Genomic DNA, 15,279 nt, shown 5'->3' with positions numbered 1-15,279 from the left:
TATGTGCTAATACTGGTTCTAAATAATCTGTATACCATGTTTCGTCTAAATCTATTCAGTAGTTTTTTTTTACGTGTAAAAACAGCAAATATTGTATAAACCCAGACACAACAAACATTTGTCCTGGATGGGAACAGTACCCGCAACCTCCGGTATACCAGTCAGGACCGATTATTTGATGTCGTATCTTTGCTACTTACACCCACGATCTATACACGCCATGTTAATAATATCCCATTGATAATCCCTTAATATTATACGCTTCCACGTTTTAGTGGACCCCCTCTCAGCCCCAGGCATTAAAAAACTATTTTTTGAATGCTGTCGTAAATGCACAACTAAAAAGCAATACCTTTTACATACTTTTATTTTATAAACATTAATTATATAAATTGAATGTTCCTCAATCGGGTAATTTAATTTTGCAGTGCGAAAAATTATATTGTTCTGTACTTTTAACTAAACTATACAATATAACCAACAGGTCTGTTAGAAGTTATTGTTTTGATCTTATTGTTTGAGAGAGAACAAAATTGAGAAGAAACGTAACATGTACCTATACAAAAAGTATTTAAATAAAAATATAATATTTTATACAATACACATTATACAAATAACATATAATTATGAGATTGAATTACAACAGAATGCTGTGATCAAATGCAATCGACAGTCCTTAGAATAAGAACTTACTCCATAAAAAATAAGTAATATGGCCATAGGAAATTTAAGAAATTTAATTGCTAATGACATAAAATGTTGTGGTAAATTATACGGTATAAACCACATTAGGCACTAATTAATCAAAAACATCATGTGTGATTATCAATTTAAATGAATAATGTGATGAATTCATTCTAGATTTTAAGGAGTAACATTAGTCTTTTTGAAGACGAAATTAAGCATCAGTAATCTACAAAACTGGAATTTAAAAAATTCGTTGCTTAAATTAGGACATAGCATAAACTTATCAACTGTCTAGAATATACACACATGGGTGTTTATGAGTGTTCACATAAACCACTCAATATTATACGAGTGCTATTATGTAACTTTATATACTAAGTGAATTTGCAATACTGATTACTAGGATATCAAATATTGCATATTATAAAGCTGGAGGATCCATACAGGTTATGTGTAATGTTACGAGAACACTCAGCATCAGCTCGAACCTACGGAATAAAGCTTTCATATAAGTAAAAAAAACTGGGACACCTAAATTGGTAAGGCCTGACAAAAAGTGTCTGGAGAAAATGGATGCCAACCCCAACAATTAGATTAAGCGACTAGGTGAAGGTGTTTCCGAAAAAACTAGTATTATCGTTACATTACACACTACATGAGTTTGGAGCCCAATTGGATGATGTACTCTAATCTAGCCCAAAATCATCATCCGTCGGTCCTTTCGGTCCTCCCGCTCCGGGTGCGCCCCCAGCACCCCCAGCGCCACCAAATCCTGAAAAAGTTTAGTATAAAAATAAAATTCCTCGGATACGGAGAATATTTTCTTATAAAAGGGATATGAAAATATGGGCGACCTTAAAGATTTAAGATATACTAGCATTATATTATTTGTCATGATTGATTTTAATACCTGGGAAACCACCTGCACCACCCTTTCCGAGTTTAGATTGAAGTTTCTCTATAACTGCAGCAATTTTCGGATTGTTTTGGTACTTTACGAAGTTAGCTGGATTAGAGGACACATCCTGGAATGCTAGAGCCACCTCTGGATCCTAAAAGTAAAAACATAATCAAATGTTGACAAACACAAAATATATATTGAGCATGGGTGCTGTTTGCATCTGATCTAGCTTTAGTTTCATGGAGATTATTTTTAAGTAAATTTGTTTATTTTTTTTGTCATATTTGTCCCTGAAATTATTCAGTTAGTTTGCACATACCTGGAAGGCGGCCATTATTTCTTGGTCAAACAGAAGGTTGCTGAAGTCTTGCGGGTTGAGTCCGGCGGGGAAGCCGCCGCCGGCGCCGGCGCCCGCGCCCGGGAAGGCGCCGGCGGGGGGCGCGCGCGCGCTGGCCTCGGCCTGGGCGCGGGCGGCGCGGGCGCGAGCCTCTTGCGCTTTGCGAGCTCTGCGCAACTTCTCACGATGCTGAATATTAAATATGTTTAAGAAAACCTTACTCGCAGGCTAACATAATATAGAAGTTGTCTTTTGTTTAAATACAGTTACACAGGTAGATACATACAAAATTTACAAAGAAAGGTACACATACAAAGGTAATTAGTTAAGTGACTTCACTCATGAAACAAGTTGCAATAACTTTTATGTGTAGGAACATATAAGAGGTATTTGGATGAGTTTAGTCCATTTCAGTCTCTTTGTCTTACCTCTCTTTCTTCTTTCTTGCGTTGTGCACTAAGCTTGTGTTGGCGTAGTTTTTCGGCGTTAGGTTTGACCTCAGTCAGCCACTCATTAGTTTGATCATCATAGTCAATCTTCAGAGATTCGCAAAGATCGTGAGAAGCCTCTTCGAATTTGCCCAGTAACCTGATAGATTTTAAAAATTAAAATTACAAACATACCAATTTTTTTCATAAACCAAAATAAATATAAAGTAAACTTTCTACCGAGCACAATGTTGTTTACTTTGTAATTTTTAATATTGGTTGCAAATACTAATAAAGTAATAATATATATGTGCATACCTGTATGCACGTCCACGGAATTTGTACGCTGCAGCACTGTCACAATTGAGTTCGAGAGCATGTGTACAGTCTTTGATGCAAGCATTTGGTTTGTTCATCTTAAGATATACCTGAAACAGCATAAACAATATACCATTAATATAGTAAGATTCCCAATTTATATTAAAAACAGAAAGGTAAAGGATTCTTCAGATGCATTAGATATTTAAAAAGATTTTTTTACCTGTCCTCGTTTAGCAAAAAGTAAAGCACTCTGCGGGTTTAGTTGTATAGCTTCATTATACAGTTTGATGGCTTCATCAAACTGTTGCTCCGAGAATGCTCTCATTGCTTCAGACCTCTTTTCATCAGACTGATCTCTTTCCTCATCTGTGACTTCCTTTTCCAAATCACCCATAACTTGAGAATTGTCAACTATGTCTGGTTCTATGACACCTATTGTTAAAACAAAATAATTAAAAGTCAAATGTGTGCCTAAATTATTATTAACACTAATGAATATAAGTATAATTTTGGTAAAATAGGTTTCAATCAAAGCACATTTCAATATTTTTTCAAATACATGTGAATATTTGCAGTACCTACATAGTAATTATGAATGTCTAAACATCATCATTTACAATTGCATGTTTATCTTTAGAACATTTCGTTTTTTTTGTTACATTCATCATTTATTAAAAAAAAAAACTGAACTGAGATGCTAGTAAGAATGCACCATTCAAAGAGTTATTCTGAGTGGAGTAAACTAATTAATCACCAACACCACCACTAATTTGAACAGAACCCATTTATCTTAATTCCGTTAGAGAGGATTCAAATGGTAAATGAGTTTTCAGAAAATGTATGGTGTTTCTAATGAACTGGTTTTTTTTAAATTGACCAGTATTCACAGGCCTGGTGCAGCCTAATGAGGTTTATGCCAGCGCTTATCCAAAATTAAGTTGAATAAGTTTAACCAAAAAGACCAGTTGTTTTACCTTCCATATCCAGTTCAACATCAGACTCAGCTGTTGATTCCTCATCAGATGACGAGTGACCTTTTTCCTCAGCATTGCTATTTGCCGTGTTGCTGAAATAATTTAATGCATTATTAATTGCAAGACACTATGAAGATTTTAATTAAATAAACATACAAAAAATACACACAAATAATGGATGGAAAAAGCTACAGACCAGACAGAGTGGAAAAATCTAAGGGAGGCCTTTGCCCTGCTGTGGGACAGTAATGGTATAACCAAAATTGTTACATTAGCTCATCAGATGACACACTTACTGGGACTTCACGCAGTACAATGGGAAATTAAATCAAGATTACAGCTATACATGTATGCTAGTAGTTAAAAGTATTAGGTACATGGAAGAGGTTGAGGATATATGATTCCAAGGCTCCGGACTCTTTACTCTATCCATTAATTAAGTTTTGTTCAAGTTTTCAAAATCGTCGACCAATATTTATTATGAAGTCAATAAACTTTTTCATGATTTATCATGATCAGTATTTTAGTGTATCATGAGAGTGCTATTGCACAGAACACTAACTTCATTAAAAAAAATCAATTATTGACTTTATTCTTCAGATTTCTATTGTACATACTGGGAATCTATTTTGCTATCTATTGATCTAACCAAAAATATTTTCATGAATTCTAAATTGACTATTTATAAGCAAAATGTTCTATTCCTTTATGTAGACACTCGAAAATGCAAATGAAAGAATTTCAACGAGAATTAATTATGTTAATTTACTTACGTATCGCCGGAAGGTGTAAAGTTCTTAGTACCAAAGGTTGGGGCCGGAATAGTTACCCCTAAAGATGCGAGGTAATCTTTAAAGAACGTTAGTTTTGGATGATGAATAATCTGCGGTTCTCCTTTGCAAAACTCGACAAATGCTTTTAATTGTGACAGCTGTTCATCGTTGAATGGACAATTCATCTTTCTTGATTATCACTGATAAACCTACCGGCAACAACGAATAATTATTGTTAACACAAGAATAATATAGTTACGAGTTGATTCGAATCAAGACGTGACACAGGAGCAAATTATCAGATCTCGATGGATGGATTTAATAAAATAATTGGCTTACTTTCTAATGAAATACTAGAATACTGCACTGCATAAACCGCATAAAACAAAATGAATTGACACTCCGTGTCTTCAGAAACGAAACCACGGAATCGGATGGGAATCGGATTGTTCTCGCTTTTTCCACAGCCACAGATAATAATTGGTTTGACAAAGACATTTTGGTTATTCTGCTGATTTACAATTATTTATTTTTCACTCGGTTACTAATCCCAGTTTTCATAGTTATATCAACAAATTAATATTATTCTATACAAAATCAGTTTATAAATTATGCCATTGTATTGCCAATGAGTGTTCCGCTTCGAACTGAATTTTCAATAATATTGTGTTGGCAAAATGCTCAGGAGAATACTAATACCTATTGTAAAATTTAATCCACTTTCCATTCCTTCTTTGGCCATAGTAAATAGCGGCAATGGTAGACGCAGTTTTAATAAATAACTAGTTGCAAAGTACGAAAATTTCAAATATCACTATTCACGTTTTCAATTGTTTCGTAGGCACCTGAAGGGCAAAAAGGCTGTATTTCATGAACCGTGGTCGTAGAAAAGCGAAAACTGTACACTGAATGTTTTTTTCAAAGAATAGGTACTTGCATTTTGTTTGTATGTACGTTCATATATATGTACATAAATATCTCGGAAGACAGGTACTGGATATTTTATTTGATTCATTTTTTCAAAGCTTGATCTTTGGTCTGGAAGTAACATTTTTTTATTTTCTTCGTTTATTTTTTTTGCCTTCATTCAGGGCCCAGTTCTGCTATTTACAATTTTTGTATTCTCTTTTTCATTTTTCTATACAATAATTGGAAATTCAGTGCGGGACACTCAAGGCCAATACAATTAACTTCGAATTATTGTATTGGCTAAATGCTTAAGATAATAATAATAATTTCAAATTTAATCCAATTGCCATTCAATTATCGGCCATTATAAAATAGCAGAATCGGGACCCTGTAACGAAAAAACCTGGCGAGTTCATTACTATCTACATCTATATATAGATTTCATACTTACAGTTTTTTTTAAATCTATATCTATACCTACTAATATATAAAGCTGAAGAGTTTGTTTGTTTGAACGCGCTAATCTCAAGAACTACTGATCCAAATTGAAAAAATATTTTTGTGTTGAATAGACCATTCATCGAGGAAGGGATTTAGGCTATAAACCATCACGCTGCGACTAATAGGAGCGAAGATAAAATGGAAAATTTGAAAACACAGGGCAGGTATAAATCATAACTTATATCTTCTACCCACGGGGACGAAGTCGCGGGCAACAGCTAGTGTATAATAAATTTAGAAATGGGATTCGGCCTTGATGGATAATTTTTAATTTTTTCAAGTTTAAAAGCATTATACGATACATTTTGTATTTGTTTAAGATGAGTAAAAAATAGTTTTATTGATCTCAACATTACGTAATCATCATGTTACATCGAACAATATTATAACTCACTGAAATCATAGCTTGGTTTTCATTCAAAAAGCAAAACAAAACCGACAGTTACTCGTAAAAATTCGTTATATACTAATACGTTATAAACTAAGTTGTTACATTGAGATACGGTCGGTCTAAGATTTGTTATACCTAGAGAGTAAAAACTGATTAATTTGCCTCAACATTACGAACTAAATGTTAATACATCATTATCAAATTACTCTACGTAACGTACAATTGAAATCTTGAACCCTGCTAGCCTACTGGTACAAACATTTCAAAAATGATGATACGTTGTAAAGAGGTTTAGAGTTGACAAAATTCGTTAATAAGAGGTATTCACAATGTATCTTGATACTTAAAAAAACGTTGTAAAAAGGTTGTTCGTAGAGAAATCGTAATGCAAAGGTATAAACTATAAATATATAAGTAAACTCAACTCTATAGACCATGCCATATACGGGAAGAAATAAAAATGATCCACTTTTAACACAGGTATTTATTGAAAATTATACACTCCAAATACATGAATGTAGCCGTCGCTTTATATGAGAACTTAGACATACACATTATTTAATTGATTAAGGCATTAAACATTAAAATATGAGGAATTATTTTAAACAGCTGCAGATTTAGAGGCAAAACGTTCAGCGACTCGGGTCACAATCTGTTTGTAGGCTGTCGAACTAACATTTTGTTTATGCTTTTGCAGGAGGAACCAGTCGCCGATGTCTAGGTTTCTGTAAAATTTATGAATAACGTTCACACCACTTATCGATCCACCACTCGATGTTTGAATTCTGGACCTCAATCTTATAGATGGGGAGGTTATTATTATTAAGCGATAGGTATATCACCACGAGTGCACTTATGATAGCTAGGAGATAAAACCACCACCATAGAAGAAAATATATTTTTACATTAATGGAATTTTGTAAATGCACGCAAACCGCAGGCAATTCTTTCAACTTGCCTGTGTTTCCATATTGAAAATAAATACATCTTGATACAGTGGGGAAAAGTCGATCAGCAGGATGATGTTGCCTGCAGACGTTAAAACATTGATTCCGTACAGTGCAAAATCTCGTCAAGAAAGACATTCAAGTAAATTATTTGTCCAGTAATATTTATCAAATTTAACAGTTCACACGCGAAATATTTGTAAGCATAGCTCTTATGGGTATGCAGCGTTTTATAAATGTATTTAACTAAAGGTTCCAGGTTTTCCTTGACGCAAGCTTTGCTTAAAACCGGAGATTCTAACCCAGAAGAGTACGCTATGAGCTTTCCGCCTTCTAAAGTTTTCCAAATATAATGGCACATAAAATAATAAGGCCTAGACAGTGAGAGAGATGCAAACCCATCTATAGTAGTGGTGGTACCTTAATATGTCTTCTTTGGCGTCGTAGCTTGAAAATACTTTTTCTGGTTTCCCTTCGTTCCCCGGATCTGCTTCCACGGAAAAGGTTCCATTTGTAATGCACCAATTGTTGAGCTTTTTGCAGGGTATATTTTCAAATATACAGTCGATAGCTTCACCAAATAATGTGCCAGGAGCGACGACGATAGAACATATGGACAGGAAACCCAATGTCACTCTATAGTGTAGTTATCCACGGAAATTGTATGCACTTGGACCAATTCAGTCAGAGGCGTTCGGATTGCTGCTAGCATCTTGGAACTTCGAACACGGAGTGATGGAGTCTCACTGCTATTGTGAGTTCCCGCGAAGGGGGGACCTTTAAGCCCCGTTATAGTGGCCACAACTGGCCAATGCTGTGATTATGAATATGAACGACCAACTTTTTTGAACTATTTTTCAACCGTCGAGATAAAATATCTCTAATTGACGAATTTTGTTAGCTCAAAACCTCTTTATATCGTATCCATCGATGTTATTATTACAGCTACAGGATTCGCCAAGGTTTTTCGCAAAACGATTGATTGCTGGTTGGAAAGTAATGTACGTTGTAACGTCATATTGTTATACCTACATTGCCGCCCGTCACTATTGAACTGACATTGTTGAAGATTCTAAGTGCAATGGCTGAGAAAAGTAAAAGGTGTTCCTTATCAGTAGCAGAAAAGCGAAACATCATTATAAAAATGTCAACAAAAATCTACAATTTTAAAATTTAATCATATGTTCTCGAACGAAAGCCGTTTGCATGTATATCTTTAAGAAAAGGGCTTGTTGCGGATTTTCGCTAGCGAATGGTGGAGGTTTCAAGATTTAAAAAAGTATTTTTCACCCCTAATTGTCTTTTAAATTAAAAACACGCTATGATTAATAAGTTGTTCGCTATAACAAGATGAGGACGTAATGTTGAGAGGGATAAAACTATATTTGACTCTTTATAACAAATTCAAGACTAACTGTACCTCAAGATAACTACAACAGTTTAACGAATAACTTAATATTATTATAGTGTACTTACTTGCACAAAGTGTTTTAATTCCTTATACTAGTAATGTATCTTTGGCATCTCAAAAAAATCATTTTTTCTGTTTCCTTTTTACCCGACTGCGTCATAAGAAAGGGTAATTTACTTTGAACTGAATTGATTTGGATTGCATTACTCAGTCTGTTCATGACTCAGTCTATCTTTAATGGATTTAATAGACTCGAATAGGCTCATAGGACCCAAAGGACTTGAAGATTTAGACGAATGACTAACTAACGAGTTCTAATTTCGAAATATAGGAACTCAAAGTCAAATATGGAATCGAGTTTCTTATAAGAACATATCGGTCATAAGAGTGACGTAGGTAGGTAGGTACTTACCTACCTGTAGTGCAATTTTGGCACGCTTCTACTAACTTTAACTCACAGCTCTTCTATGGCTTACGGAAGCCAGTTTTGTACGAAGGGGTCGAGAGTTCGTCCCGCTATGCATCATCTCCACGATAAGATGAAATTAGGATGTTTTTTTCATTAGAGAGACCTCTTTTGCCTATCTGAAGAAACAAGTACGTTCTCGACCACCTGTTACATGACCGGCTGATTTGCGGGCCGCAAATTAGCCGTTTAAGCGTAGGAACATAGTTCACCATGTTTCTAGTAGATGGCAGTGTAGGTACCATCAGTAGTTTTCTTTTGTAAATTATTAGTTGAGACTTGAGATATACAATTAATAGGGCAGGCAAATAATATGAATATTAAAATTACATAAGCAAAACTTAACTTGAGAGTGTTTATAAATTAAAGAAAAGGTAAGTATAGTGTAAGATGGTATTGGTAATTTCGCTTCAAGTCTAAAATTGTTAAGTATCAATCTAAAATCTCTCCGTCCGACAGGAAATTAGCTCAAAACCGTTAATCGGATTTGAAATTGAGACCAAGGAAGTAGTATTGCAATTAATCAAAGCCAGTGCAGTTACCTACGGCCAGTATCAGTATGTAACCGCATATTATGGAATTTAGTGGATTGTGTGGAAATCGGCTTATGGGAAAAGTCCCAGTTAATTAACAAAAAACGAAGCTTTAAAGTGAATGTTGTTCGGGGATTTGTATTGTTATGAATTAAATTAACCGAATCAGAAATGACTCGAAAGCTCCGAAATTTGTTGAACTATGCTAGCGTAAAAATAGAAAACATTATAAAAGGAAGGTACGGATGGTAATTGCGTCCTGTGGTAGCGTGACCTCTTTTATTTTTCGGTAGGTCGGGACGCAGTCGTCCTTTATGCCACATAGCTTTTTAATTAATGGTATTATAAGGGTACATTTACCGGTTGTTGGGCATTGCTATAATTAACATCACACCATTTTTTCTGACTTCTGTTGGTCAAGGGTCAGGTTCCTATCATGTACCTAGTTTTCATTAGGCTGTAGATTCATTAGACTTTGTATTGCGACTTCAGAATACTATTTCGTTTTCTGTGACAATGACAGTAGAGATATAAGTGATTAAACAAAATCGAAATATTATTTTTAGAGATTTTCCAAGATTTTCCAAGCAAATAACCATTAGTTGACTCGTGATTAATGTGAAAGGAACTAAGGAGTTTGTATAAGACAGCCACTAAGGATTGTTTATGCTGAAGCAGCCTTTCGTCTTTTCTAAAGGAGTCTAGATTACGTGACTTCATTCTGTATAGTGCAATGTGCACGTCTGATGGTAATTTGTCGTAAACGTAGCTAGGTACTCTACGTTTGGAAGAACTTATGAAATTGCACTCAACAGACATGCTTGGGAGTCCGTTCTCTATTGCAAATGGGAAAAACTTTTCGGCGCTTAAATAAACATCGTATTAGACGAGATAACAGTGTTGTCTTATGCTGTTACATTACACACGTACTGTTCTCCTACCTAAGTAAAGTCACGCAAAACATTAAATTGTGTATTTACGTATTTGCCGAAGTTGTACAGTTTGCAGGACCGCAATATAACCTTTATTTTTCGCCAATTCAGGTTCATCCAACCGACTAGTCAGTGATAAAATTCGATTTTTAAAACATGCAAAATGAAACTAAAGGCTAGTTTAAAAAAATAATATTTCGTGAACAATGACGAATCTGATATTAAAATTTATTGTGTTAGTTCGTTTGGCGTTTTATTAAAGGAGTAAGTAGCAAAGACTTTATTTAGTTTACTGTAGTTTAGCGCAAGAAAAAAATCGATTGTCTCATTGGAATATCAATATTGGGAGAACAAATGTAGTTTTTTTTTTCGAAAAACGACTCCCGCAATAAGGAATTTAATCCTTGTGTCGCGGGGGTTTTCACAAATATACAAATCACACGTCACAATGACACCCAGACTCAGAACAAGCATTTAGATCACACAAATGCTTGTCCCACGCGGGGATCGAAACCACGACACGACGCGCACAGTGGCTTTGGCGTGGTGACCTCAACCACTAAAATGAAGTCACGTAATCTAGACTCTTTTGGAAATAGGTTTTTGGTCACTTTAATACGCGATGTTATAACCAAATGGGTTGTTAATTCTTTAAATAAATGTCATGAACATTTACCTGAAATACCTGATTGAGCATAGCCGTCTGGTTTTGTATAAGGAATTACCGTTTCGTCACAAGTAATTAGTTAAGCGGACAATTTGTGAACGTTAGCCATAATATATTTTTAATAGATTGTTCACCGTAATTGTTAGTCAGTGTCAATGAAGCAGTCTTGTAGACTGCACGTAATTTTTTTCTTACAAGTGATATAAAAAGTATTTTACCCGAGTAATTTGCAAACAGCAAAAATGGTGCTGAAAATAGTTACTGCAGTGAATTTAGCCCTACGTGAGTTAAGAACATTATCTATTATTTTTTTCAATAATTTAGCTACTATTTTTAAATTTACGATCTTCTTTTTTTTAGTACTGTCCGAGTTTTGTATATTGAGTGCAGAAGAAGTTTCGAAAACAAGTAGTAATCAAGTCACTCCGTTAAGTTCCGCACAACCAAGGCTTTTCGATCTCGGCACCATGGGAGCCCCAAACTTTGGTCGGGGAAGATTCGGAAATCCGACAAGTAATTATCCAGCGAATCCCTTTTTCCCTAACGGAAATCAGGTAAAGTTATTTATTAAAGAATTTCATTAATTGGTTCTGCTTTTACGTGTTTTATATTCATTTTAGGATTCAAGCTTTGTTGAAGGGTACTTTTTAATATAAGTTAGCTGACAATGTAAATTCGTGCAAAATGTTAAAACATTTTTACAACATTGTTGTTGTGTAAAATATCCTAATAATTAGTTCAATTTACAGAATAATAATATGGGAAGACCACAGAACCAAGGAAATTATCCAAATGGACAATACCTAGGAGATTATCCTAATCAACAGGGTTATCCGTATCAGGGTGATAGCATGAATCCGAACGCTAAATACCCAGGGCCTCAGTACCAAAATCCTAATCAAGGAAACTTTCAGAACTTACCAAACGGACGCAACCTAAACGGAGGCGGATTCCCAAACCAACAAGAATTTCCATACCAGGGAGATAATATGAACAACAACTTTCCGAACACACAATTTCCTACTGGGCCTAACAATCCATCAATGAACACAGGGAATATAAACAGACCTTTTCAGAATGGAGGTATTCCTAATCAGGGTGACCGGAGACCATATCCAGGAAACTTTAATCCCGACTTTAGGCCTGATGATTTAAATAATGTGAATAATCCAAATGCCCAATTTCCAGGCAATCATAATCAAAATCAATATAACCCACCAACCGGATTTCCTTATCAGAATAATCCAGGTTTCGGACAGCCAGATAACCGTCCAATATATTCTTCAAACAATTTGAATGGAAATATTCCCCAATTTCCAAATATGAACCGTCCTGGTCAGTTTAATCCAGGTTTTGTAAATCCAGCGATAGTATTCCCAGGGCCTACTTACAATCCTGCTAATTATACAAACATACTTCAGAATCGGCCTCAGAGACCTAACAACCAAGGATCAAATTTCACAGACTATCCAAATTATAACAATACTGGGTCCACATTAGGAAACCCTGTGGTTGTGGGGCCGGGTACTGCAACGCAAGGCCAAGCTTCGTTTGGCAGCAGGTAAATGAGTATCATAATTAACATGCCATTTGTCACTATTAGTGGCTGATATATCGTTTTGTTATTGAATATTAATGAACTGCTGTAATTAATTGGTAAATGTATTTTTTTTAGCACCGAGAGCCCAACTCAGAGAAAGTGTATCGAAGACTGCGCCGCAACGTCGGAGTACAACCCGATATGTGGAACAAATAATGTGACTTATGTTAACCCGGGCAATTTTATTTGCGCACGAAACTGTGGTGTTGGTGAGTACAGAATACACCTTTTTTAATAAATTTGATTGCACGTCATTTTGCTCATGTGTCTTGGATGTGTAGGACAAACAGTTAAGCGGTCTACGAATGCTTGTTCTGGGTATGGGCGTTTTGAGTAGGTATTTGAATGTTTGTGCAAACCCCGCGATAAAAGAAATAAAAAATTCTTATACGCAAGTCGTTTAAAAGACCATTCAAGTTTAAAAACATACTATCAGCATCTTATTAGTTTTATACTTGAAATATTTTTTGCGCTTTAGGGTTCCAAATGAAAGTTAATGCACCACAAAACATATTTACGAACAAGTCGTGTTAATTCTCGACTTAATTTGTGCTTCTGTGCCTTATGTGAATTGGTGCGTCGCGCTAAACTTGTAACTGTCTTCTTTAAAACCAGACGCTCAACCTTCCCTCAGTTTAATGATTATCCGAAAAGAATAAATGATATCTGTAGCTTTGTAAATACTTAGGTACTTTATTTCTTGTTCCAGTCGTGTACCTCCAGAAGCAAGGAAGATGTGACGCAGTAAACCCCAGGCCAGTACACTAAGCATACATCGAAATCCGGAAACAGGAAATTTAATTATTATACTTTAATTAAAGTATTTACAATATATAAAAATAGTCATAAAACTATGTGAACAGTGTTCAGAATTTGATCACGTAATAATTTGATTTTTTTACGTGTCCCATTGTGATTTTTCAAACAAGGTTTTAACCAGAACTGTGTGTAAATGTTTTGCTAAAATTTTAATATTTTATTTTATTCAATAAGTTATGCTCTGTTTTAGTTAAGCATTGCGATTAGAAAACTCAGTCAGTCTGAGCTTTGTACTATATGTTTTCAATTCAGTATCACACAAATATTGATTTTGATTCATTTTATGTTGGGTTATAGCATTATAATTAGATATGTATTTTAGGCAACCCGCAACTTTACAAGGTGGATATTTGTGACATACGTTTGGGACGCCCAAATCCTTTTGAAGGTCTTTTATAATGGGAGTTCGGTTTGTGGACACAGAAAAGGTTTAAGACCGTTCATGTAGATTTGAAATATCGTAGTTTTATATACCAGCTCAATAGAACTACTGAATCTGGGAAAGAAGGGATCTGCATTTACTTATCATTAAAAAGCAAGCAATTTAATAAAGCCACATAAAACTATTTCAAGCTTAGGCACATCAAAATGAATTCAAATCTGCAAAGCCAAGCAAATTCTACTGTACATAATTGACAGTATACTCTTGATAGCACGTAAAAATTTATAACACTATCCAATATGAAACCACTCTTACTAGCAAAATGGCTTTCCAATAGAGACTAAGCGAACTATAACACTATCGATATCCTTTGGCGCCCAACTCGCCTTTGTAAGTATTTTTCGGTATCTCCGAGTAAAATAATTGGTTTGGGAAAGTAAAACAAGCTGGATACAAAGCCACAAAGCTGCGATACCTACGAGTTTCTGGTAGGCGAGGCGCGCTGGCAAACGATTGTCGAATCACTGCGCACTTGCTACTAAATCGGAACTGTCGTTAAGCTTATCGGGTAGGTACATGTGACTCGTTTACGTCGATGACGTCACGATCTCGTAACGACCCAACTTCGAGAATGATAACAGACAATAATATGTTGATATATCAAATTATTTCACGTAATCTCTTTTTATTTTTATAGTTCCGTCAATTTTCGTCACGCGATGAGGGCCGCTTCCATAATAATTTTACCGCTTTATTTATGTATGACGCAATTGAATATTACGAGCAAAACAACTTATCGAGCAGCCCTATTTATTAGTCATTGATAACAAATCGAATAGAATTACAACATGATCGTAGCATTAATAAAAATACTTCTAACGAAAAAAATGTTTTTCGATGAACAATGTTTTGTTGTAGTATGCTTGGTAAATGGATATTTAAGATTAATAAATGCTTAAATATTGATTATGGTTTCTTTGGTGTACAAAATAAAATAAAAAAATAGTTCATTACATAAAAAAAAACAACTTTTAATATAGCGTAATTGTAAGTCAATTTATTTTCCAATACAAAAACGTCTTGATAAAATCCAATCATCTAACAATAAATGCTAATATAAGTAATGTAAGAAGAAGTTCAATAAATGCAGGCACTTGGCCTCCTTTGATTATAAAAAGGTGAAGAGAGGTGCTAAGGCTAAGGAGGCAAAAAGGTGGAGTGTCGAGCGAAAAGGGTATGCCGAGGAAATTGTGTAAAAGCACCCTTGAGTGAATCTCGCCGACTGAGTGCGTTTATATTG

General features: G+C 35.0%; 2 protein-coding genes across 3 annotated transcripts; one reads left to right on the top strand and one right to left on the bottom strand.

Moving 5' to 3' along the window:
• Window positions 1-351: 351 nt before the first annotated feature.
• On the bottom strand, window positions 352-4,889 carry LOC113497270 (putative protein FAM10A4). Its single transcript, XM_026876745.1, has 9 exons — window positions 4,761-4,889; window positions 4,422-4,630; window positions 3,649-3,740; window positions 2,895-3,106; window positions 2,672-2,781; window positions 2,354-2,513; window positions 1,908-2,114; window positions 1,598-1,739; window positions 352-1,459 (listed from the first exon to the last, which is right to left on the bottom strand). The coding sequence occupies exons 2-9, from the start codon at window positions 4,604-4,606 to the stop codon at window positions 1,374-1,376; spliced, it is 1,194 nt and encodes a 397-aa protein (XP_026732546.1). The 5' UTR covers window positions 4,607-4,630; window positions 4,761-4,889; the 3' UTR covers window positions 352-1,373.
• A 5,810-nt stretch (window positions 4,890-10,699) lies between these two features.
• On the top strand, window positions 10,700-14,990 carry LOC113497687 (GATA zinc finger domain-containing protein 14-like). Of its 2 annotated transcripts, none has more exons than XM_026877368.1 (5): window positions 10,700-10,775; window positions 11,539-11,732; window positions 11,928-12,739; window positions 12,854-12,987; window positions 13,488-14,990. In XM_026877368.1, the coding sequence occupies exons 2-5, from the start codon at window positions 11,646-11,648 to the stop codon at window positions 13,544-13,546; spliced, it is 1,092 nt and encodes a 363-aa protein (XP_026733169.1). In that variant the 5' UTR covers window positions 10,700-10,775; window positions 11,539-11,645; the 3' UTR covers window positions 13,547-14,990. The 2 variants fall into 2 exon arrangements, with proteins under 2 accessions (XP_026733169.1, XP_026733168.1); XM_026877367.1 differs by lacking the exon at window positions 10,700-10,775 and adding an exon at window positions 11,034-11,460.
• Window positions 14,991-15,279: the final 289 nt, after the last annotated feature.

The sequence above is a fragment of the Trichoplusia ni genome, chromosome 9 (genome assembly GCF_003590095.1).
Source record: "Trichoplusia ni isolate ovarian cell line Hi5 chromosome 9, tn1, whole genome shotgun sequence".
Lineage (NCBI taxonomy): Eukaryota > Metazoa > Arthropoda > Insecta > Lepidoptera > Noctuidae > Trichoplusia > Trichoplusia ni.
The sequence above is the reverse complement of the archived record's forward strand: the minus strand, read 5'-3'. Positions and strand labels throughout refer to the sequence as shown.

Bases quoted from the DNA above. Each gene is read 5' to 3' on its own strand.
- LOC113497270 (XM_026876745.1), bottom strand. From the start codon at position 4,606: ATGAATTGTCCATTCAACGATGAACAGCTGTCACAATTAAAAGCATTT. The intron at 3,107-3,648 runs GTAAAACAACTG...TTTTAACAATAG, and splicing joins TGTTGAACTGGATATGGAAG to GTGTCATAGAACCAGACATA. The intron at 1,740-1,907 runs GTATGTGCAAAC...TTTTACTTTTAG, and splicing joins AAATAATGGCCGCCTTCCAG to GATCCAGAGGTGGCTCTAGC.
- LOC113497687 (XM_026877367.1), top strand. From the start codon at position 11,421: ATGGTGCTGAAAATAGTTACTGCAGTGAATTTAGCCCTAC. The intron at 11,461-11,538 runs GTGAGTTAAGAA...TCTTTTTTTTAG, and splicing joins TGCAGTGAATTTAGCCCTAC to TACTGTCCGAGTTTTGTATA. The intron at 11,733-11,927 runs GTAAAGTTATTT...TTCAATTTACAG, and splicing joins TTTTCCCTAACGGAAATCAG to AATAATAATATGGGAAGACC.